General features: G+C 37.4%; 1 protein-coding gene across 1 annotated transcript in view; it reads right to left on the reverse strand.

Moving 5' to 3' along the window:
- Nucleotides 1-338: 338 nt before the first annotated feature.
- The window catches only part of LOC121413898 (centrosomal protein of 162 kDa-like), a 30743-nt gene continuing 5406 nt past the window's right edge, over nt 339-25675 (reverse strand). Inside the window, exons 7-30 of the mRNA XM_041606884.1 lie at nt 24469-24751; nt 23570-23631; nt 22961-23007; nt 22278-22308; nt 21542-21694; nt 20412-20597; nt 19650-19885; nt 17931-18123; nt 16223-16353; nt 15747-16004; nt 14840-14986; nt 13815-13927; nt 12694-12841; nt 10843-10992; nt 9925-10086; nt 9073-9156; nt 8340-8588; nt 5913-6214; nt 5254-5357; nt 4029-4165; nt 3295-3519; nt 2159-2308; nt 1373-1425; nt 339-617 (exon numbers count right to left, since the gene is read on the reverse strand). Coding sequence (XP_041462818.1) covers nt 386-617; nt 1373-1425; nt 2159-2308; nt 3295-3519; nt 4029-4165; nt 5254-5357; nt 5913-6214; nt 8340-8588; nt 9073-9156; nt 9925-10086; nt 10843-10992; nt 12694-12841; nt 13815-13927; nt 14840-14986; nt 15747-16004; nt 16223-16353; nt 17931-18123; nt 19650-19885; nt 20412-20597; nt 21542-21694; nt 22278-22308; nt 22961-23007; nt 23570-23631; nt 24469-24751 — 3836 coding nt within the window. The 3' untranslated portion in view covers nt 339-385. The remainder of the gene's footprint in view (nt 618-1372; nt 1426-2158; nt 2309-3294; nt 3520-4028; nt 4166-5253; nt 5358-5912; nt 6215-8339; nt 8589-9072; nt 9157-9924; nt 10087-10842; nt 10993-12693; nt 12842-13814; nt 13928-14839; nt 14987-15746; nt 16005-16222; nt 16354-17930; nt 18124-19649; nt 19886-20411; nt 20598-21541; nt 21695-22277; nt 22309-22960; nt 23008-23569; nt 23632-24468; nt 24752-25675) is intronic.

The following is a 25675-nucleotide window of genomic DNA, read 5'->3' on the forward strand; positions in this document are numbered from 1 at the left end:
CGGAAGAACTACATCATATCTTTGAAGTTCTTGAGGTGTGCCAACTCTCAACCAGCAGATAGTCCTACATGTGTCATAACTTAGAGTGGACTGACTGGCTGTCTAACGTAAAAAATCTAAACCTTGCCTTTGAAGCTCTCTAAGAACATCTAAAGGCATGGTCACACCGCCCAAGCGTTGTTGGAGCGGCAGTGGAGCAGAGAGAAAAGAGCATCACCGCTCGCTACCGTTCACCATTTTCGATTTATGTTTTCAATTTTTTCCCCAATTTGTGAGCGAAATTCTGCCCTCTTTCCCTACCACTCCAACAACGCTCGGGCGGTGTGACCATGCCTCTGAGATAGACTCTGGCTAGACCCTAAACCTAAGGATTACCCTACATGTGTCATAACATAGAGTGGACTGACTGGCTGTCTAACGGAAGAACTACACCTTGTCTTTGAAGCTCTCTAAGAACCTCTAGGATGGCCTCCAGCTCAACTCGGAACCTCTGAATCTCCATGTTCTTGGACGCAACAAGCCCTTTGAGAGTCAAGATCTCCTGGTCCTTCTCTGAAGTAGCACTGTGAGTAGCTCTCTCCACCAAGAGTTGTAGGTCTTTGTCACGTTGGATATGTCTGGGAAAGACACAGATTATGTATGACATACTAGTAATCTTCTTGTCGTTTATGGATATGTAGAAAATAATCATAATGATAATCTGCTTTCATATAGCACTTGTACATCATAGCAACATCTCTACTATCATCCAGGGGGCCCGTAACACAAAGCTTAGCAATGACCGTTAAATACTTTTCTATGATTGATTGCATTGACTACAATGTACAATTAATCGTGAAAATCAAGCATATGATCAATTGCTAATCTTTGTGTTACGGGACCCTGATCATAAAATCATCTAATATCACTCTTTCTTTTCTTTTTCATGAACTGGAACACACTGCAGCCTCATTATTGCACTCATTTCAACTTGATCTATGATCATGCTTTGCATTATCTTGCTCTTGGAGTATCAAAGACAAAAATAACAAGTATTCTTTCTTAAATCATTTGCTTCATTGCATATACATGTGAAGTTCATGATGTGATGTGCTCAATACAACAAATTAATTGTTAAATATATTCTTTCATATGCATGTTCAATTCAATTCAATTTTATTTATTTCATGTATTATCCTTAACCTCATGGTTAGTAATGGGTGTCTTTATTCATTTTTTTCTTATTTTTTTCTAATGCAAGTCATTTGGAGGATGTGTATTTTTATGACTGACAAGTAAACCATACCTGTGAATCTGCTTTTGTCAATGAATGGAGAGAAATAATCATCATCAATGACAAACAAACACAAATCAAATCACAATATGAAAGTACCTGCTTTCCAATGCTACTATCTTGGCTTGCAGTGCTTCAAAATGCTTCATCTCCTGTAAGATAAGTACATAAAAAAGATAAGATGAATTGAGGGGTGGAAAAGGAGAGAGGAAAGAAAGAAGGTATGAGAGAGAAAAGAGATTGATTATACAGTTACACAATTGATCCAATGTCCATGATTTTCCAAATTTTGTGTTCTATGATGTTCTTGACAAAAGTCCCATGTTTGTCAGAGACATCTCCATTAGATGCAATTGTAAAAAAATAAAAATCATCAAAGAATTTTAGTTTCTGTACCAAAATGCACAGCAATATGATATGCAGATAATGCTTGGCAAACACATGCTAAACACTGCGAACATGAAATTCAGCAGGGGCCCGTCTTACGAAGAGTTGCGATTGATCCGATCAATCACAACTATGAACGGCCAGCAACGTCGACATCTAAAATGCATGAATGCTCAAAATGTTTGAAATTCATTGATTTCTTGACAACCTGAGGTGTTCACCTTCGTTTACATAGGACATTATGCAAATTTCATGTAGAAAAAAGTTATGACACTGATAGATTTTCGTAATTCAAACTGATTGGCGTGAATTTTTCAGTGAAATTCTGCGTTCCCAATTCCAAATATTTTTTCCTGTTTTTCCGTATTGCAGAAGCTGTGAAATTTACATGTACATTAAATCATTTGCATTCATCTCCATCAAACCCATCCATCTTTATACAGAGTTTGAGAGTCCCTTCCCCACTTACGAAAGAAAGAATTTAAGATTTTCACTCACAGGTGTGTGGTTCTCCTTAGCCTCACGTAGCTCCATCCTCAGTTGATCCACCTGCGTCTCCATCACACGCTCCCTCACCCTGGAGGCCTGGAGACGATCTATCTCCAGACGAGCCTCGCTCAGCTGGTCCTGTAGCTCTCTTACCATCACCTGTGGGGTATGGAAGAGGGGGGGGTGAGGAGAAGGGAGTGTTGGGGGGACATTAATGGGTGCATCTTTCTGATACCAAGTATTCTGCCAAACTTTGGCAAAAGGAAGCAAGTGACACATCAGTCAAATTTGAGTTATTGTTGTTTCTGAAACACCCTTTGTGTGTTGCACGTTCAGGCACAATTTGGGGAAGAAATGATCGTTCTATGGAAAGATATTGAAGAAAATATGCTGTTAAATTGCATCGACACCTATGTAAATGACGAACACACATTGCTCATTTACAACAAATGATACTTTTGTAACTTAATTCCTTTTGCCAAAGCACGGTAGTACCATGCTGCTGTCTAATTTGAAAGAGACCGTCACATTACAGCAATACTCTCAGGTGAGCTTTTCCATGAAATGACCAACCTTTTCATACTATGACCAACACCATCAAACTGGCATAATCAATATACTACGTGCAATAATTGAAACAAACTGGGCCAATATTCTTTAAATGGGAAAATCTCTTCCATTAAATCATCATTCAGACAAAGTTCCATATAAGAGCATGTGTGACTTTACATGCAAACAAGCAACAAGTCATGTGTTTGATATATTTGTCTCTCATCCTTTTATTCTTTTTTCTTATTTGCACTTCAGAATAGAAACTTCTACATAGATAGGGCTATATGCAGTATATGTTTATCATTATAGATATTTATAATAGCTATGTCAAATAATATATATATATATATATATATATAAATAACAAGCACAAAATAGTATAATAGTTTTTTTAACTACATGTGAATCTGCCTGAGTGAAATCTACCAGAACCAAAGAAACTTGTTTGACTTAATAGGAAAAATCCGACTTTAAATGTAAATAACACATGTTTGCATATTCTGGTCTGGAGAATTGCTTTGATTTAGACAATTGCTTGACTAATGGAAGGTTGATATATCTAAAAAGCAATGCTCTTGATGGAGGCCACTAACCTGATGTGTTTCCACCTGACTATTCAACCTCGCCATCTTGGAATCTCCCACCATCATTGCTCTCTCGGCTTTCATCCTCTCAATCTCCATCTGATGATGCGATCTCAACGATGACATCTCTTCCGTAGCTCTCTCCCTTGCCTGTCTGGTGGCGCCCTCCGCTTCGGCCAGCGCGGCATGGAGGCGGACCCTCTGCTGCTCCATCTCTAAGGATACATCATCCAGCTTGAACATGGCACAGAATGGGGGAGGTGGGGTTAAATGGAAAATGTTAAAAGGAAAAGACTGTACATGAATCTACATCTGTTTTTATTTTCTCCTGCGCCCTGTTGCATAAACCATCACTATTCTGGTAACTTTGCTATCCGATGGTAACTCTCAAAGAATCCTTAATTTTGATTGGCTGTTTAGATGTTACCAAATCTTAAAAAAAAACTTTTCATATTATACACACACACTACAGCAGCATGCAGACTAAGCTTGACAAACAATAGCTAAACACTGTAAACAGGTTTGGTCATTATATACTTTATTGATGCATCGATTGGCAAAATTAGAATTTGCTTTACTTTTCATTTATCATATTTTGAGGAAATTAAATTTTTGGGAAATTAAATTTTTGGGAACCTGAGAACTTGTGGGTTTCTCTGGGAGATCCTATGTTCTTCTAACAGTCTGCAAATTTGTGTTCCTTATCATGGAAATCTTGGGAATTGATGCAAGGAATTTCCTACCTGATGTTTAAGTCTCTCATTCTCCATCAGAACATCTGATATGTGAGACCCAGTGAAGTTTTCTGGAATGTACGGCTTGGTCGATTCCTCCACCACCTCTGATTTACCTCCTTGTCTCTTTAACTTCTTAGTTTTACCTAAAAGCAATGAAATCTAACTTGTAAATACTGTTTAATTATTGAAGGGTAAATTGTGTTGAAATATTATCTGCATGAAGATACTCACATATTGACTAGATAGATTATTGTTCCTTATGAATGCAAACGAGCCAAATTTGACGTTGTTCCCTATTAGCGCTTTGAAACTCATGTAAAAATCACTATATAAATAACGATATTATTCACTTATTTCTTTTTTTAACAGTTGTTTATTTGCTGCATGAATGAGATATTTCCAGACATATTAGTGAAATATGCAATATATCGTACAAAATTATGTCTTCAGAACTGAAGAACTTTAGAACTGAAATACATTGCAAACAGAACTCCTAAAATTATCAACTCATCATTTTCAAATGCATTCATGAACCAATTTCCTCATTTGTTTATTTATTATATAGGCTATTGGGTTGAGCCATGACCTCCATGCCATGTGACCCCAAAATCAGATCAGATTATTATCCCTCCCACATTTATACATGAGTAAAATTTGAATATGATATTTCAACCAATTCTTCATTTATCGCAACATGTCCTTTTTACATGTATGTATGAGTAACTCTATGACCTTTGAACTTAAATTAGAGATTATCTTCCTTGGTGGCAACTTAAATTAGAGATTATCTTCCTTGGTGGCAACTTAAATTAGAGATTATCTTCCTTGGTGGCAACTTAAATTAGAGATTATCTTCCTTGGTGGCAATATGAAATGTTTGTTTCTGTTCTCAGATTTCCTGAGAATTTTTCTTTTGTATTTAATACACATCATGGGGAATACATGTATATTTCAAACCCTTAGTAATTTTTCTTTAATTAAGACTGAAGGAAAAAAGGATCAAATTCTCTATTCCTTTTGTCTTAGTTCCAATGACAATAATGGGTGTGCAGTACTGAACTAGTGCAGCATCAACATACACATTCAGGTTCTTATTCATAATTTGTAATCATTTCAGCTGAATGCAAATTCCAAATAGCTGCATTGTTGTTTGTTTGCAAGTGAAAACGAATACATAAGCACTTTCTATTTTCCTATTTTTCCTATTACTTACAGTTTTATTATGACATACCTTTACCACTCTCTGTTGCATTCATAGCATGGAATCGTTCTTCCATCAATCTGTCGACTGTAGCTTTTAGTAACTCAAGCTCCTTGTCTTTAGCGCCAAGCTCTCTGTTTGCGATGAAAGAAAAGGGTCAAAGGGAAATCAAAAATAAAATATTCAAATAGCTTAAAGATAAATACCAGTTGAAGTAAAGATCTCAAAATGAGTTCGAACAGAATCCAATGAAATTACCACCAAAGTGTTTGTATGTATAAATAAAAAATATGCGCCAAATAGCCCTGGAAGAAAATGCGTAATTGCTGAGAAATGAGCAAAATAAGCACGTAATTCCATCAAATTTCAGGTGTTTTTGGAAGCAATATTATTGAACTGTTCCACATATATCCTTTTCTATGTTGGTGATCATCAGAATTGTCGATTTTGAGCTAAGATCTCATGATTTTACAAAGATAAGTTTACATTAATGGACAAGATCTAGATGTATTATAATATTTTGACTATGAACCTTCAGTTAAAAGACTTTCTCATGAAATAATTGTTTGCTGCAACTACTGTATTTTACCTTTAAGCTCTCTACATTTCTCATCACTGCTGTTGTTCAACAATTCAATATCATGAATTCATAATTGTCAAAAAATCTTTTAAAATAGAGAAAGACTTACAAAGCCAGCTGAGAGAGCTTTCCTTGGAGATCCTTCTCTCCCAATCCTCTTCCTATTCGTCCATCTTTTCCATTCCCATCTCCTCCACTCATTCCTGATGACACTGCCTTGGACAACCTTCTCTTCAGCTCCTTGTTTTCCTTCTCCAGCTCCAGGAGCTGGCTCTTGTTCCTTTCTCTGATGCCATCCAGCTCCTTCTGCAGTGCTGTCACACTGGTGTGGGGACGGGTCTGGGATTGCCTACCAGTCTCAATTTGCTCTACTTGTGACTCTAAAGAGTTGATCCTGTCTTCATATCGCACCTGATTCACAAAAATTAAGATATATTTCAATTACTGTTAGACTCTTATCACTGCCAAAAAAAAATCAAGAAGATGATGTGAATTCTGACTTGCAGCGATCAAAGGAAGTAAACAAATCTATTTCTTCTGCAAATGTTTGAGTATTAAAAGCACAAGAAAAAGTACAATCTTAGGATGCCAACTTCGCACCTATCTTATCAAAATGCAGAGATGCCAACTTTTGGAAATAAGAATTAGGGAGGATTTGCAACCGCCACCAAATTATGTGCGCGTAGCGCTCGACCCTTGCGGCCGGGGTCCAGGGCCCGCCTTAGGCTTAGGGCCCTGGAAGCTCTGGGTTTCTAAATGTTTTCTGGTGCAATCTGACCCTTATTTTGGGGCATTTCACAGGTTTTGAAATAAACATTGTTCCCACTTTTTTAACATAAAAAATATCAAACATGTCAAAAATGCATTTTCACATGTAAAAAAAATGAAGGGACAAATGAAGTACCTGTTCAACAACAATAATGAGGAATTATCACTATCGGCTATAGGCAGGTTGTGTTCCACTATATTAAAATCCAGTAAAGAAAAGCTCAGCGCTGGTCCCTTGCTTGGTGAAAAAAACTGAAATAAAGACAACAGGGTACTAGTGGAGCTCGAAGATCTTGTCTTCGCAATGTCCGTAGGCCTATGCCGTTTGCTCCCGAACGTTTGTGCTTCCGAATTATCATCACGACCTCCCTGCTAAACTGAAATGTCCACGCTGCAAATTGCGCAAAATGCATGGTAAATTCCTCTTTCCGAACACACAGGTTCTGGAGACTGTATTCAGTCTTATACTTCTGAGACAATTTCTTGGTCTTCTTTTCGCCATTTCGAGTCAATATCAACCCATCAATACGCCGAAATCACACACTGATATTCCACCGCACGACTCGACAAATCCAGTGGCCGCGAGCGCACACGCCTCGCGAAGCTAGCCGGGCCTACCGGCCTGGTGCACAGTGGATTCCCGTTGGGCATATCACATGCACCAGCTTTTCGCTGCTCCTTATTTGTCTACCTTTCACACAGAATTAAGTAGCAGCGAACGTAATGGAGTTATACATGCTAAAGTTAGCAGACGATACATGTCCTTCCAATCCAATTTGATGATTTTGATCAATGCAAAAAAATCATAATTTCGGGAGGATAAGGATGGTAATCGTAAGGGCGGGAGTTGGGATGAATTTTCGGGAGCCTCCCGATGAAATCGGGAGGGTTGGCATCTCTGCAACGGTTGAATGTATAGAGATTTTTTTGGGGGGTGGGGGGGGGCTTTTGAGGGGGAGGGGGTTGATAAGGAAAAAAAAAAATTATTTGTGTTTACAGAACTAAGCTTTGTTCACAAGCAAATATATCCAGGAAAATCACAAGTTACTGTCCAGGGTGACTTAAAGTAACTGCAGGAAGTAAATTTCCTTGTTTTAATGATCTTGTAATCACCATTCAAATGTGACAGTACTTTTTATTTCAATCCAAAACTAGTGTCGAGTGACAACTTGCACCAAACTCCAGAAGCAATGTTACATTTACATTGAAAAACACAAACTTGATGCAGTACAATCTTCATTGTGGAAGCATCACAGCGTAGTTGTTCCAACTCTTCTCTTGAATTCAGAGGCCAGTAATCTGAAGTCAGGTTAAATTTAAACTCTGGTTTAAAGTTGTGGTTTATGGACGGCCAATAGTTGCATAAATCTCTAACAATATAATATAAATGTATCAGCTCATTTTTCGCTAAAACCATTCTCAACTGTTTCGGACAGGTAAACAGGATAACTTTCTTCACCATTCACGAGTTAGGAAAGAGCACAGTAAGCATAAGAAACATGCAATGTAAGGAAAATTTTGACATGTTTGGCTTTCCATAATTTTAGCACAGAGGTAGACCATGGTCTAAGTGAAACCTGACTTCAGAATACCCGCCAGAGGGTCATATGATTGATTCCCAAATGTTGCCACTATCTACCAAGGTGTTAGAAGGGAACCAGATAGGATGCAAAAGCAAAATGTAGTATACACCTATGAAGAAAGTGAGAAAATCCTTGTTGGATTGATCTCCAGGGAGTGGACAAAATGGAATGTGATTATCTCATACCTTCATGGCATTGTACTTTTGTTCAACAACTCGAAGACCTCTCTTGTTGTCCTCCTCTTTCCCTTCCAATTCCTTCTCCAACCTCTTGACCTTGTCCTCCAGAAAGGTTATTGACCTTGGTTGACCTTCAGTTGACTTTTGACCTTTGCCCTCGGCTGGGAGTGGAGATGAGGTGGAGGCAGCAGCGTAGATGAGGGCAGGCAGTGAGTTTGGGTGTCGCCTTCTGATGATGTCGTTCATTTCTCGGACCTGTTCACATACAAATAATAACAAGCATGTGATGACTTAAACTGTGTGGAATGAGAGGCACATGTATATTGTATCAATTCTCAGTCTGTAATAAAAAATAACTTAACTTCATAGATCAAATTGAAGTCATCAGCAATCTAAAATTGCAACAAACAAGCAAGGTTTGAGACATATTGTGTCTCAGAGCCCCCAATAGTTTATGTGTGGCCAAGTTCAGCGGTGTGCCTGATAAGGAGACCAGGCCAGACAGAAAAATTCTAAATACTATGGCAGTGCCCTTACCCCTACATCATAGACATCTTGATGAAAAACTGACTACTTGACTTATGAAGCTATACCTTTCCTGCCTGACATAAAGATTACAAATATAATTAAATCACCAGCTGGATTTTGATTTTGAATCCTGTTACTAAAAGAGCACCTTTAGGAAAACCACCTATGCTGGAAAACTTTTCAATATATAATCTGGAATGATGTCACATACCTGTCTTTCAAGATCTTGTATCTTCTTAGCATCAGCTGCTCTTTCTTTGGCTCTCCTTTGGGCCTCAATACTCTTACTGTTTGGCTGTGGGGTAATAAGGATGTATACTTTAAAATATCACATCATGTGTACAACCTAAAACCTTTAAATTCACCTAATGGTGTAATATCAAGAAAAAATAATAATAATTGTGCTTACCATATCAAATGGCTTTCCCAAACCTATCCTGTCTGAATGGTAAATAACAATGTCACAACAGATATTTCAATCAGTGTCTCCCAGCCCTTATACCTTTTACACAATTGATAAAAGGCTTGAATTGGAAATGACAGCATGTAACGTTCATTTTTATTCATATTTCTTTCAACGTCTTATATGTCTCAAATGTTGATATTTAATTACTTATTTTTTATTTCGGTATAAAAAACATTGCACATAGCAGCTTTACGGCTGCATTGCGTACAATTTACAAAAATGATCGATACAAATAATACACAATAGTTGATCAAAATAAGATATTAAAATAAGACATAAATAACTAAACTCTGATCTAGATTCAATGAATATTGGTAATAGGATTTAACAAATGATTTTACTAGATGAAGATTTTATAATATAATATAATTCATTACATAATTCAATGTACTTTCACATTAATATTGTATCTTAATGCATGTATTACCAGAGGACGGTAAATTTTCTATGGGTCTTTTTTGAAGATACATCAATAAATGAATGAATCTGAAATTGAATGGAAATGTGGCACTGAATTCTTTTTTCAAAATACCACAAAACAATAGCTATGATATAGAAGAGTACATGTATGTGTAGAATGAAGAAATTGTTTTCTACCTTGTTAGGACCACTCTTAAGTTGTTCTTTCAGTTCTGCTATTTGATCATCTTTCTCCTTTAGAGCCGCTGCATCCCTGTCCAAGAGTTCTTGATTTTCGGAGTACCATCTAACCTTCTTTTGAAGGGATTCCATCTCACGCTCATACTTCACCTGCAACTCCTGGAAAAATAAATGTTTTGTGTTTTTTTTATGATTCAACGTAATGCGCTTAGTAAATGTGCATGCGATACGTGTATGGCTTACTGGCTGAAATGAAATGCGCATTGATGCTGCAGATAAGATGTGCGTTTGAAAGGATTTTCCTTTCGCTTTCAAAATTTTCTTTCTTATTACCATAGATTTACTTAAGAAAAACTACTATTGTTTGTATTTTCACTAAATTCCGAGGCATGGTACAACATAAATAGCGAATATGCTTTTCGTGCAATGATGCAACATTTCGTGTTCGGTGAGAGAAGAGACACTCTATTAAACTGGGCTAACTTGCTGAATAGAGCATCTTTCTTTCACCTTATGCAAAATCTCGCACTATAGCCTATTCGCTATATGTATAATGAGGAATACCATACAAGGAAAACAAAAACTTGTGGTCTTTACAGATAGGTAGTTTTCCTGTACAGGTGTTTGCTAAAATAGATTTAGCTGTATTTGATGCTTTTTCATAAATGGTGCTCCTAATATATCTAATCTTACTATCAGCTTCAGAAAATGTACTTCAAACAATATACTTTCAGTACCAGAACCAGTTTCTTCAACATGTAGGAAACAAAACTGTCTGCCTAGCAGAGCTTGGGTGAAAAATTTAATGTTTGCTATCTCTCATAGTATCAATTCTTTATTGGGGTATGAACTAGTTGGGCTAGGGGGGGGGGCACACTTTCAAAGTATTACATACTTGCTACAAATCTCACTTACCTTGAATTCAATATTTTTGCCATCTCTCATAGAATTCAGTCTTTCTTGTTGCCTAGTCTTCTCTCTGACTAGCTGTTCAATGTGGGCTTCAAGTTCTTTCTTCTCCTGGGTCAACTGTCTAGCATCCGCTCTTAATGTAGCTCCACAAACCTTTGCATTTACCGATAAAGATACAATCAATCGTTCAATTAAGTACAACTGGAAGTTTGGTGAATATCTTTACTTGCCATGCATGGGCCGCGGAAGACACACATCACTGGCTCTTTCGGTCATTTTCTTCAGGTGCACGAGGCAGTCAGCAAGACACATCACATGTACAGGCTATCGTGGACATGCCCAAAATGCATCAAGTGTGCAGCAGGCGTGCGCGAAACACAAAAGACATTCCCCACAAGATGGCGACATTCCATTCAGGACAAGGTTGTTATAATATAGGGCCGATGTACTATGTATGGCTGAATACATGAATTAACACATTACAGCAGGTAACACGTAGGTAAGTTTAACGTGATCAGTCATGTTTTTATTTGGGGGGGGGGCTACTTTATAGAACCTCCAGTACTCCCTAAATCTACATTAGAGAAGCTTGAACATTGCAGAGCATGAGGATTTTTCAGGGCTCATTTTTTTAATTTCTGTGTGCTCTTATGAGCATTTCGGAGGCCAAAGCACCGCGCAATTTTTCCCAGATCAGTACTGTACAGTATATCTTCAATGGATCGGACTGGAAAAACTTCTCTCAGAATATTAGGAAGATACTCTCTTGATGAATCTACTTGGTGCATGTGTGCACGGAGAATAACAAGTACCGGTAAAAGAAATTTACTAGATTCTGCTCAGACTAGGGAATCATACACTGCACACAGAATTTCATTGATGGGACCTCACACATGTATGACGGACATTACATTTGAAGTGCTTTGTCACATTTTGAATGTGAGGCAATTTGCGAAGCAGACATCCTCACAGTGGACTTTTTTACTCTGTAGCTGTCTTCTATAATCCGCCGAGAGATGTCGTTCTAATTGATTAATTGCCAAAAGGCAGATCATGACTTTAGCCAGGAACATCTCTAGAGACTTGTCATCTAATCTACCCATTGCTGCCAAGACTTCTCAACTCTTCTGCTCTAAGTCATCTCAAGGACTTAACCTTATCTCACAACAAATTCACTCTATACTCTCAGATATGTCCTCCTGTTTCAATTCTCTCTTTCAACACAGAGTCAGTCTGTTCCATTTTTCTTTTCTCATTGACTTCCTTTTATTCCACCACCAGTCAGCCATTAGACTGACTAACGACAAAGTGAAACATAAGCCTCCTCTACGTTATCTGTTTTATCATGCAAACCTTCAAACATCACCAGATGACCATTGGTTGTATCGATATTTGAAATAAGATAGAAGGCATCTGACAGTTGTCAATGATTGTTTCACCCTTCTGACCTGATGGCACAATTCATTACATATAATATCCAAAACCATCGGAACACATGCATCTATTGGTAAAGAAAAGCTGGTACAGTATGTTGGCACATGCTAGACGCTTGCATTAATTCAAGTTTCTCACATTAACATCACCACCATAATCACCATCATCACCACCACCACAATTGAAATTTGTGAGATAAATCCCTTTTTTTGAGCAAGTGCCATGAGCGCCCAGCTGAGGCGGATCCGGCGCTTTACAAGAACCCATCATCATCACCACTACGACTAGCACCACCATCACCACTACCCTCATCATCACCATCATCAGCATTACCATCAGCATTAGCATCATCAACATCATCATCACCATCACCTCCATCATCATCATCATCAACATCATCATCATCATTCACTCTCATACCTCATGTTCTTTGATCTCTGCCTGTAATTCTGCTATCTTTCCTGCTCCCAGTACAGCTGTATTCCCTGCAGCTATCTCTTGCTGTATCCTATCGCCTGTGATGATGCCTTTGTTCCTCAATGCTCTATCTTTCATCTCCATCAGCTCTCTTTAGAGAAAGAAAAGCGAAAGTGAAAGATTGTGGCCCGTATCCTGAAGTCGGGTTTAACTTAAACTCAGGTTTAAAGTTGTGGTCTAAGTATGGACAGCCTCTGTTACATAATCACTAACAGTAGAGATATTATACTTCAGCTCATTCAGCTCTCAAATCATTCATAATTGTGTAGGAAGTATAAAAATAGATGATCGTCTCCACCATTGATGAATCAGGAAAGACCACAGTAAACATAATAAACATACAACTTAATAATAAATTTTGATACTTATGGCTTCCCATACTTAAACCACAACTTTAAACCTGAGTTTAAGTTAAACCCGACTTCAGAATATGTGCCTGTGGGTCCAAGTCCACCCATATCAATGTAGAGAAGAGTCCTATCCTTTTCACATTGAGAACCCACTGTGCTATTCATATAAATGAGATACCGAACATTAACTCTAATAATAATATTAATAATTGGGTGGTAGTTCCAATTATGAATATACAGTCGATCCCTTCAATATGGGTGTCAAATTCCATGGTAGAGGCAAGTTTCAAGATAATCCACCTAAAATTATCACAAGAGCAAAACAAGATGGATGGTCATCAGAGAAACAAACAGTCAGCCTAAAAATATTACGTCTCCCTCACACACATATCTTAGGTGGAGGCATTGAGACAAGAAAGGATTTGTTTAACTTCATTTAGGATCTAATATGTTTTTCTCTTGCAGGTAATGCTGTAATCATAATTGCAGAGACGGAAATCCCCCCAAGATTCTAAGCTAATCGGTCACTCAATTGCTGCGATAAAGATGACTACATCCATTAGCATCCACATGGATGGTGAAGTTAACAATTTCAGGGATTCCTCCTGGTACACTATTTTCATGCACTGACAGCATGTACAGCCCCAGAGCTCAGATTTTGCAAACTTCCACAAAGTTATTCAATCCATTTAAGTCGGGAAACATTTATCATACCTTAAGTTGCCGACTTCAGTTTGCAGTCTCTGGTTCTCTTTGAACATCCTTGCCTCGTTTTCTTTGTTGCCTCCTTGGAGTTTCTTCACCTCATCAAACAGTCGTTCATTCTCCTGAGAACATGACCAAATTGAAATGATGATCTTGGAGGCAGAACCCAAGGTGCGCGAACATACATTAACTCAAATGTAGATGCAACATTCTTCTGGTAAATTAAGCATTGTTTTAGACAGTGAGAAAGGGTCACAGACCAATATATTGAACGCATTTCCAATTTAAATTCAATGAGGTCCAAAGGAGAGAGCCATATGGTAATTTGAGCGTCAATCCTAAATAATCATTGTCCTTAAAATCTATTGCACCTGTTATATGACTTATCCTCAGCTGAAGTAAATAATGTTCAACAATTACTTGTGGAAGAAGATGTATATCACCATAACATTGTATTCCAGCTGGTAACCAGATACTATAATATGCAATACCAAGCAGCCCTAATAGAAACAAAATTCAGTATTGTTGTGGACAAGCTGGAAATCAATGGCCATTGCCAAAGCCAAAGCCGGACAGTCACGAGTCTAAGACTTAAAAACTCTAAGGGTAAGGCCAAGACCAATGATCATTTCACAAAGGACTAACAAATCTTTCTTATTATGGCAACTACCATAGTAACAGGGCTCAGCAGCCAATATCAATCATGGTTTAAATGGTAGTTCCAATAATGGTAAGGTTACCATAGTTGTAACTCTTTATGAGACAGGCGACCAAGACCATGGTCTCTGGTCCCATTTCAGAAAGACTTCTTATAACAACAAATGCATAAATTCTATAATAAATTCACTAGCAGCCAATCAGAGTGAGGGATTTCAATAGCTTAAGCGTTATTGTAACTTTGTTATCATAACAAGTTCTATGGAAAGGACCCTAGATGTCTGAAGCCTGAAACATGGCTACATAATTGTTCTTGAGACTGACATTGAGGAGCAAAACACTGAACAATTACTCAATTGCACACATTTTTGCCTAACCTGTTGGTATCCTTGGAGCAATGTCTCTTGTTGGACGATTTCTCTCTGCATCAGTTTGAGTTGCTCCTCTTGGCTGACTCCTTCTGGTGTTTTCCCTGAAACCAACTCTCTTCTACGGGCCTTGTCCTGATCATCCTGGCTATTCAACTAAAAGGATGATGATGATCAGAGTCACAAACAATGATGTCAACAACAGATGCTAGAATTCCATGTCAAATCTGCCACAAGGCAATCAAATGGCACTATTACAGTAGCTTACAACAATGTTGCTTATATAAATCATCAACAAAAAGCTTTATGTAACAAAGCCCTGGACTGGTATTCTCAATTAGTATCTCAAGTAAGACAATAGTGGCATTCTTTTTTTAACGTTATTTGTAACTTTTCACTTTTTTACAAATTCATTACGATTTGAAAACAAGAGAGATTGCACTCCAGATATAGTAAATTATTTTCAATTATCAACCTAAATCTAGATGTGCACGTTGGGTCAAGCAATAAAACTATGGTAAACTGTGAATGCTCAAAGTGTTACCTACATCCATTACACCTCATTCTCATTTGCTCGTGAAGTATAAATTAAAGTTCATCAAGTGTGTTTATTACTCTTAATATTAAATTTACTTCATAACATTTTATCATATCTAAAAGAGCTCTTGACACCAAGTCAATATGACTACACACAAAAAAAAAGAAAAAAAAGAGAGAGAGATTGCAGACATTGTGATGGGAAGCATTTTCCTGAAAGACAATGTATTGAAGAATAATAGCAGGGCCCGCAGGAAGAAAAGTTTTTGAAACTGAAGTGGCTACCCTGGGTAAATATACCTATATTATTATTATCATAAGAATAATCCAAAATGATACAATAAGTGACAACATTTGCCAAATAAAAGAAAAAACTTACTTTTGCAACAAGAACAAAATTCTCTTGCTTTAGTTTAAAGATCTCCTTCTCATGCTCCAGTCTCAGCTGTGTCTCTTTGCGTTCATACTCCCTCTGTAGGTCCGTTATCTCAGCTCTCATCTTGGCGTTGAGACGTCTCTCCTCCTGCCACTGCTGCTGCCATTCATTCACCTCAGCGACCAGTGCCCTCTCACGAGATAGCATGTGAAGTTTGGCCTCCCGCATGCTGGCAGAAAGGATCGGCTCTTCTGTGGATTGCTGAAAAAAAAGAGAAACATAGAGATAGAGAGAGAAAGGGGGATAAGTTATGTCAATAAATATGCTAAGATGTCACCGCATTGCTGCATAACTTTTAATCTAATATTATTCTAATTAACATAAGAAATGTAAACCTCACAATTATTGTTTTTTATGCTTGCCTCAATTAAAACTTCCCTTTAAATCAATAAGGCTCTGAAATAGTTTCCCCTACTCACTTTAAGAGGTGGTGTGGTTCTCCTACCATCAGCGAACTGATCATGAAGATACGAAGCGAAGGATTCCACTGAAGCTAGAAGATGTCTCTGAGATCTATCATCTCTTCCATTCAATGCTGGGATCTCAGAACCTGGAAAAGATACCGACATTCACTGAGATGTGTCCAGTCACGTCTGAACCAAGCCTTTTGGCAAGGTCCCACGGACATAAGTGTAAGGGGATTCTTTGCCATTACAGGCGGGTGTTTCAGAAAGCTGTTTGTTAGTTAAGAACGACTTTACGAACAACTGGTGAACCTTTCTTACGCGCTAAATAATCACCAATGAACATTGCACGGTGAATATCATTTGCCACAAGAAAGGTTAACCAGTTGGTCTTAACTGACAACAGTCACACTTAACTTATGAACAGCTATAAACATAAACGGATAATGGAAACTACATTTGGATTATCTTAAAATGTTTTCATGGTGGCATAGATAATCGTGAAACACATTTACAGTACACTTGTGGTGAGTCCTCGATGGACTACGAAAAGTGGATAGAGGTAGGGGTGAAATAAGGAGACGAGAAAGTGTAAGGTTGGAAGGTAGTATTCTTTTCTGAGATGAGTGAAGTCCTTAACAGGACTGTTAAATAGAAGAGGTGAGAGGCTTGAGTTGTTTGGAGACATGAGATGATGCTGGTTAGAATTGGCGATGGAGCTGTAGAGCAGAAGTTTCAGGCAGGTTGTCTGTCCATATTCCAGAGACTACAGAAAACTAAATTACACTCATACATGTAAGCTGTCTGTGTAGCCTTTTGAATCAACATCACCATCATCGTCATCTTCACCATCACCACCACCATCATCATTGTCCCGCATCAGAACCTATACACTATATAACAGAAGGCCATGACAAAAGTCTAGTCTGAACCAGACATTTTTCCCTTGTTACCATTATGTTAATTGCATCACCATCATCTTCAAAGTCCTAAAGATTCCTAAGGCCCCCATTCTAAAGAAGGGAGACCTTTGACGGACTTTTGAAAGACCAAAAATTGGCAAGGTCTTACAACAGTCTCCAAGATCACTGAAATTTGTCATCTCTGTGAAATGGCTCAGAAAGACTCTTTATAGAACTGTGAAAAACTTATCGATACTTCTTGTCTTACTGTCTTCTTGTCTCACAAGTCCTGTAAATATCCTTCAATGGTCTTTCAGAGATCTTTCATGCAACAAGTGATCTCTCAGAATTCTTTCCATGGACTTTCCCTAGTCTTTCAATCTCTCATGAGTCTTACAGTGATCTCCACAAAACCTTGAGAGACAGTTTAAATATCATGGAAAGTTAAATAAGAACTTTGAAAGTCCATACAAAGATCACTGAAATACTGCTGAAAGACCACCAAAAGACCATTTTCCTGAAAGACCGCTGAAGGACTGCAGTGAATCGCTTATAAAAAGTTTTTGGACTGAAGAGGACCACAAAGACCATTGAAAGGTCCATCAGGAATTCTGAAAGACCTCAGAGATCTTTGAAAGTTTTTTTTTAATTTTTTTTAATTTATATGTTTTATTGGGTCAACAAGTTGATTGAAAGACATTTGAAAGATCAAGCAAGCTTCAAAGTCTTACAACAGTCTTTCAGAGGGCTTGCTCTCTGTGGAATGGGGATTAAACAGGAACACGATGATATCAACGTAAAGAGACATACTAAAAACTCACCCTTGACCTTTTGCTTGCCAACATCAGCCGGTGACCAAGCAGCCTTCTGACCAGACTGCTTTGGTCCGTATCCGGAGCTCCTTACATGTGAATAGCGCCCTCTCTGTTTAGATGGAGTTCTTTTCTTAGACGCTGGCTTCCGTGCCTGAGAAGGCATGGGTTGGGCACTGTCGACAGACTCAACATCAGCACCCTGGTGAAAGTAAACAAGGGAGATGTAGAGATTTTAATAAGGAGAAGAGAGAAATGAACAAAACAAGCATCACATTCCTGCTGGGTGACAGGTACATGTACACATGTTTTTCCAAACAATGATAATACAGGTTCTCCCGCATGTGCTTATCTGCGCTGGCAAACTTCAATTTGCAGGCTTTTCAGCCAAGATTTCAATATTACACAAGTTTATTTTGCGTAAACCTACTATATCTGGATTGACGATGATATGGGAACAACTAACCTTGATTCCAAAGACTTTCTAATGAAATCATAACTTCCTACAACAAAGGAGGTTTCAATTGAGATGGAGTAACAGCAAATAAAATCTCTTTGAACTAGGTTAAAAGTGGCCAGCAGAAAGTATGTCAGGCATGCACTTAGCTCAACATCTCTTGCAATTGTGTAGACAAATGATTCCCGCATGACTCTGCAGCTATAGGTCATACATAAAGGGAAATATGCTTTTATGATGATAATTACTTTTTCGCCGCATCTTGGTCTGGTTATACAGTATGTGTAGTACATAGTTCGGAGGCATGCGAAAATAAACTATGCAATATGTCCTGAATACGACTCAAATTTGCTCGACTGGCCATGTGCGGGCACTCATCTGGCATATACAGTAATGAACAACAATATTCTACAGACCACATTTGAAATTTTAATTTGCCCAAAAGATCGGAAAAGTGTTAAAATCTGGTTTCTGTAGGGGTCAATTTTTTTTTTCACTAATTGCAGGTTAATTGATATAATCTGGGCAAATATCTCGTCATAATAGTGCTTGGTTATTGATGTTTTGTCATGATTCAAATTTCAGTTTGTTTATTAATATGAAAGATGGAAAAATGATACAAATGGATATTCGTAAAATTTCAACCCTCTGCTTTCTTCACTGAAACTGGTGGCTTCGAAGGCAGACATCAAAAGGTCCTTATTGCCGTTCTTTCTTTGGTACTTCTTTAGAAATGAACAGCTGCTTGAATAAATTTGTTGCCTGTTGGAACTCCAGTCATAGAATCTTCTTGCTACACCAACCTGAGTTTAGCTACATGTATAACAGGGCCCGGGGTTTCACAAATGATTCAATTGTGGGCAGTTCTGTAAAATAATCAACCTTTTTTTACATCGGACCCCCATTTTTCTCAAGTTTTACATCACTTCATGAACTGACCAAGTCATGGTCCTTTTAGAACATCACAGACTATAAAAAGAAATCAGATATCAGAGACAGAAAATTCATGAAGATCCCACATATATGGGGGCGGACATATATGTACATATCTTATTTAATTGGCCTTGTGACTTAGAGTCGCACTAAAATTCAAGTTGTGTATGGTATAAAAGGCACCACCACACTGGTTAAAAAGATACTTAGAGGGCTCACTTCTTCATATTAATAAATAAGATTGTGCTTTACATATCGTCTACTTTTTGACATTTAAGCACGACTCTAACGTTTAGTTGAAAGAACCTCCTGGTCCATAATGAAATACATGTATTTACACTAGCCTGTTGAAGATCCATCCCTCTAAGCACAGGTGACGCAGGCTGAAGATTGAAACCTCTCGCCTCCCCAGCTTCAGAGACAGGACTTAAAGCAAACCCTCTGGCCTCGGAGTCTGTACCACGAACATCAGTATCCTGATTGGCAGCTTGTAAATCAAACCCTCTCGTCCCTTGATCTTCCCTGGAGGGATAGTGCGCAGGCTCGAGACTGAAACCTCTGCTCTCATCTTGGGCTGGAGACAAACAATGGGAGGAAATTCTACTCAGATTAGTGGGTGTTGCAAGAAAACATTTGCGATCAATTACAAATATTCTATTGCAATTTTACAACTGATAGATCAATGTTAACTATAGCAAATCAGATTAAATTTCTTGTTTCAATAAGCAGATTAGAAATCAATCACTAATTTGCAATTAACTATGCGACATATGATTGATATCGGGACCTAATATAGACTTTCAATTGATCCCGAATTTCTTGCAATGCCCCATTAGAAATAGTTGGAGGATATGAGATTGTATGGAGTGAACAATTTAATACACATAAATGGCAAAACCATCGCCCCAAAACTATCATCCCTAAGAATAAGAAGTTATGATTTTAAATAATCATATTAATGATAATGATTAACAATTATAACATGACACTACATTCAATACAACTCGGTTGAAATAACCCGAGAGAGTTTATTCAGATTTTCTTCCTGCATTGAAAATTCAATGATAAATAAAAACAGGACAAATGAATTATCCCCCTACCATCATTTTTAGAATGTCTTTCTTGATTTGCTTCACGTAGTATATCTTCTACAGTGCGTTCCTTGATTCCTTTGTTGACAGAGTGATCCATGTCCTCACCAAGGTGTAAGGTAGGAGTGTCAGCGGCTTCCCTCAAGATCGCCTGGAGAGCTTCCAACTCTCCTGTAGTACCACCAGTACTTAGACCTGACAAGGAAGAAGGATAGAATAAAATGGTTGGCGATTCCTGAGCCTTGTTAAATAAGACTTTCGTGTACTACTTGGAACCAGTATCATAACACGATGGTAGGCGCTGGTCGGAATCTTACAGAACTCAAATTTCTGCCTGGTGCTCAAAGAAAAATAACATGAAAAAGAAATTTTTCATGTTTAAGCCCTAAAAACTGACTAGTCTAAATTCACACCTGAATCAATGTGGAAAGCCATCAGGAAATCAAATTTTCACCTTGATAACCCTGCTTGTAATTTGATCAGCATTTGGGCAATGTTGCCATGGCAATTTCAACATATGGAAGAATTACTATTAATGGTAAGTTTTCTGCCACTTGGCCCGATGTGGCAGATTATATATCATTCATTCCCTTATTTTCTGATAAGTAATTATAGATGACAAGAATGAGTTAGGGCATTACAAGGCCATGCTGGAGCCTTGAACACTTCAGCCTTGAGACCTTGAACACTGTTAAGGCGACCGCACACCTTACGACTGGTCTGCGACCGGATTTCAGAATAAAATGTAGTAGAATTTGATGGTAATATTGAGACTTGGAATATCTTACTGTGTAATGTTTTAAATCATTGTATGAATACATATGATCAAATTTGTAACTATGCTACATGTATCATCCTTCTTAGAATAAAAGCAAAATTAATATCCAGTCATAATGACGTCATAGCAGTCGTACGATTGGCTACGACTTGAAACTAATTTTGCCTTTACTCCTACATAAGGGCCTGCAATTTTTCAAAACGGTTATAATACCATTCTTTCAATTAATTTTAACCTCGAATAAAATGATATGTTCCACTGATATCATCAGAAAATGAGTCAAATGCTATTTGTTCCAAAATTGGATAGCGAACAGTCATAAGGTGTGCTGTGGCCTTTAGACTCACAAGTTCCCACTTACCTCTAGTATCTGTAGGAGCAAGACCTGTTGGTCCAGAATTTAAGAAGCCTCCTCGATTGGTAGAAGGGGCGTCACCATGCCCGCCTGCGGGTGGAGATCTCCTTGGAGCTTTCACTGGACTAAGGGTTGTGTCAATCGTATCTAATAAAGCAACTGCAAGTTTGAAAACAAATATCATTGAACAGAAGGCTATTTAAACCTTATGCTGTCAACTTGTGTTCATTTGTTTTGAAATGCTGAATTATTTGATTATCTTTAACATGATGGTAAGAAAAGAGCTTTTGGGCAGTGCAGCTGCACACATTTCAAATGCTGCTACACATGTATACAAAATTTATTCTAATCATTTTTAGTACCATGATTGTTATTTGTTTTCAATAATGACACCATGCAATAATCTTTCTGAAGAAAATAGAGTCATTGAAGAATGGAACAGAGAATTTTTCCCACAAATCCACAATAATAAGACTTGTTACACTTCAAGAAACTATGATTTTTTTTCACAGAACAGATTCTCTACTTCTCTGTTCTTTCAAATCATTGTTAAAACAAGTTCAATATCCATGTCAAATGCGTAAATCTGCCATAGACATTGAAGGAAATTCGTGATACCAACAGGACTTAGGAAAGGAATTATGCATGACATTACTGATGTGCACTAAGACAATTAATCAAAACAAATCCAAATATTCAACACACAAGATTAGATCATTTAGAAAGGGTAATGAGAGCTCACCTTTCCCTAGCATACCACCATCAGATTGGTCCTAAATAGTAGATACAAGGAGTAACCATGTGATATTCTGTAGGAGTAATATCTGTATCTGTAATTCCAAATTCTCTAAATTCAGTCTCAAATTTGTATAATGATGTATTCAGGTTTGATATGACTGTTTTTGTGGGGTTTCTTTCTTTCCCTCTCATTCTACCTCTTTCAGAGCGCTAAGAGACATAACTGTAATTTGTACTATATAAAATTGAGTATTATTATTTCTATCAATATATCCAAAACATTCTGTATTCATATGGCACATGCAGAGGAGTATAATTCTAGTCGTCGGATTGAAACTTGTCAGTAAATGGTTGTTTTCAATGTGGTTTTATTTTGTTGAGTTTTGCAAGCCAGTTCCTTCAATGGTATGTGTACAATACGGAAACCTTATACTGTTGGATTAAACATATGTCCAACCCAGTATATATACAAGATTTCAATGACCAGACACAAATCATGACTTTTAATTATCTTTTAAGGTAACTATACATTGACAAAAAATTCAAATTCAATTTGACAACAATTTGAGTCAATATGGCCAGTTCATACTTCTTAAACAATTTGTAAACTGGTAGGAGCTTTAGAAACAGCAGAATCCAGTTCACAGCAGTTTGAAAGTAAATGCAAAATTATTTGCTGGATTTTACCTTTTCATTTGGAGAAGACTTCTTTGCCAGAATATCACCTGCTTTACCTGATGTAGGAAAAAGAAAGAAAATAAGTAGCCCTAACAGAGATGATAGTAATGTTACGAAAAAACATAATTTTCAAGCTGTATTTAGAAGAATTTAAACAAAATATATAAAAAAAAAAAATGCTGTTAACATACAATCTTTAAGAAACAATGCTCACAATTCATTTGTTCTTATAATAAATATATTTAAAAATCCCTCTTTACCAGATGAATACACACACTTTAACCCCCCCCCCCCACCAACCAAACACATATACATACAGGCTGTAAAATTGAAAATATACATACATTTAAATAATGCATTCTTATCAAATTTAAGGGATGTCATCCTCTTGTATACGACAATGAATATACATGTATTTTTTATGTCTGAGATAATATTTTAACAATTTCTGTGAAACAAAATAATATCTTTTTTTCTGGAACAACATTACAATAAACCCATACAGCAGAGCATTGATACTGCAAGCAAGTATTTATTTTTAAACATCTGTAAAATGGCCAGTTGACATCTGCTAATTTCTACACTTCTAGAGCAAACTATAAAACAAGTGTAAGTTACCAGAGTCTGCTGGAAACAAATCTTCCATCTTCTTGACTTGTGGGCCAGTGTCCTCTGGAGATCTGTATGATAGGAAATATTAACAAATCATATGAAGAAAGAAAAATGAATCAAGTTTATCTGACATTCATAAACAACTATGAAAAAAGGGTCTGTTCTGTTAACATGTGAACAGGTTTTCCACATATCATGACTGACCACATAACATGAAATGCAAGAACAACCAATTTTTTTGGACCACCTCCTGGGATTTGGTTTACAGAAAGTTAAATAATTATTCACAAAAACACCATTCATATGATAACAGAATAATAAGTTCATTGACCCAAAATGAAATTTGACCTTGATCGTATGATCCAGGACTTGTGCAAGATGATCAGTGATACTTGATTACCCTTATGTTCACATTTCATGAACTATATCCATAAACTTTCAAAGTTATGATGGCAATTCAACAAATACCACAACATGGCAAAAGTCCACTAACCCTGAATGACCTTTGACCTTGATCATGTGACCTAAAACTCAGGCAGGATGTTCTATATCATATTCTTTTAATTTTAAGAAGACATTTCAAAATTTTAACCTTGGTTATGATTTCAATCTTGATTCTCTACACATGGTCTTAAGTTTATTGACCCAAAATGACCTTTGACCTTGGGCATGTGCTCTAACATGATGTTCAATAGTACTTGATTACCCTTATCTACAGGTTTCATGAACTAGGTCCATCTAGTCGCTAATTTATGATTAAGACATTTCAAGGACCTAACCTTAGGTTGAGATTTCAATGTTGACGACGTCCCCTGCCGTCAGAAAAGCGGCGCCTATAGTCTCACTCTGCTAGGCACGGTGATACGAAAATGAAGTACTTAATCAATTTTGGCCGTAACACTCACCCCATGTAAGCCGATGGGAGTGTCCCCATGGTACCCATAGTGCCTGATAGATCAGCCTCTCTGTTCAATCTACTATAGTCTATGGTCCTCTCTGCTTTCTCTTCTAGCTCCTTGAAGAACCTAGCCTTGTCAGCCATTTCTTCAAGCGTCTCGGCTCCTGGTCCGGTAGATCCGAAGGTGCTCTGGCCTCCGTATTGATCCTGACCGGTGGAGCCCATTGTGCTCTGGCCTCCATAAGGATCCTGGCCGGTCAATTCTCCAGTCGTCAGACCTTCTGTTGGTTCTATACAAAAAACAAGCAAACAGAAGATGTGGTATAGGGGTAGTAAATTAGAATTTATATGGAATATTTGCTTCCATCTTTAATAATTCTTCAATATTCATGACAAAGATGACATTCCAAATAGACATAGCTCATTTATGGAAAAGCCTTTCATTAAAGGATTAAAATATTATCTACTTGGTGGATGAGATTAAAACTAGCATTCCACAGAAAGAGCAGATGAATAAATCATTGCTACATGAGAATACCATCCAAAGTGGATATTCCTAGTATACACTTTCCAACTTCTTATTAAAAAGTCTAATAAAAATCGCTTTGTGACGCATATGTGTATGAACATGAATGCTTGTATGAGGTCTACCACAATCAAAGCCATTTTTAAATGTACATGTAGCTACATGTACCCGAACACACAAAAATGAAAATATCAGTGTTCATTCACTATGAATACACCTGCAGATCAGTTCGCTATTTTTTCTTTGAATTTTTCAAAATATGTATTATTTTGAAAGGTTTTTGTTTTTATTACTTACTGTACGTAAAGAGATATTCATATTTTTATATTTCCAGAGTGTAGTGGTTTCATGGTACACCATGTATTCAATCCCCTGAAGACAACAAGAACACACTTGCTGAAACATAAGTTTGGGCGGACCTTTTCAGGACCAACATACGCCCATGGAAGCATACATGGTGTACTACACTACACTCTTCTTCCTTGCTATGGAAACCTTTAGAAGCTACATTTCTCAATCTTTTTTAATTGCATTACAACAAATATTCAACAATTCATATCACACTTGAAATAATCTTACCAATCTCCCTATTTTCGAATATTAGTTTCCTTCCCTTGTTTTTCATATATCAACAGCCTCTTGAGCTAACTAATCATCCCCTCCACCTATAACTATCGTATCAGCCAAA

This window comes from Lytechinus variegatus, chromosome 4 (assembly GCF_018143015.1).
Source record: "Lytechinus variegatus isolate NC3 chromosome 4, Lvar_3.0, whole genome shotgun sequence".
Classification (NCBI taxonomy): Eukaryota; Metazoa; Echinodermata; class Echinoidea; order Temnopleuroida; family Toxopneustidae; genus Lytechinus; species Lytechinus variegatus.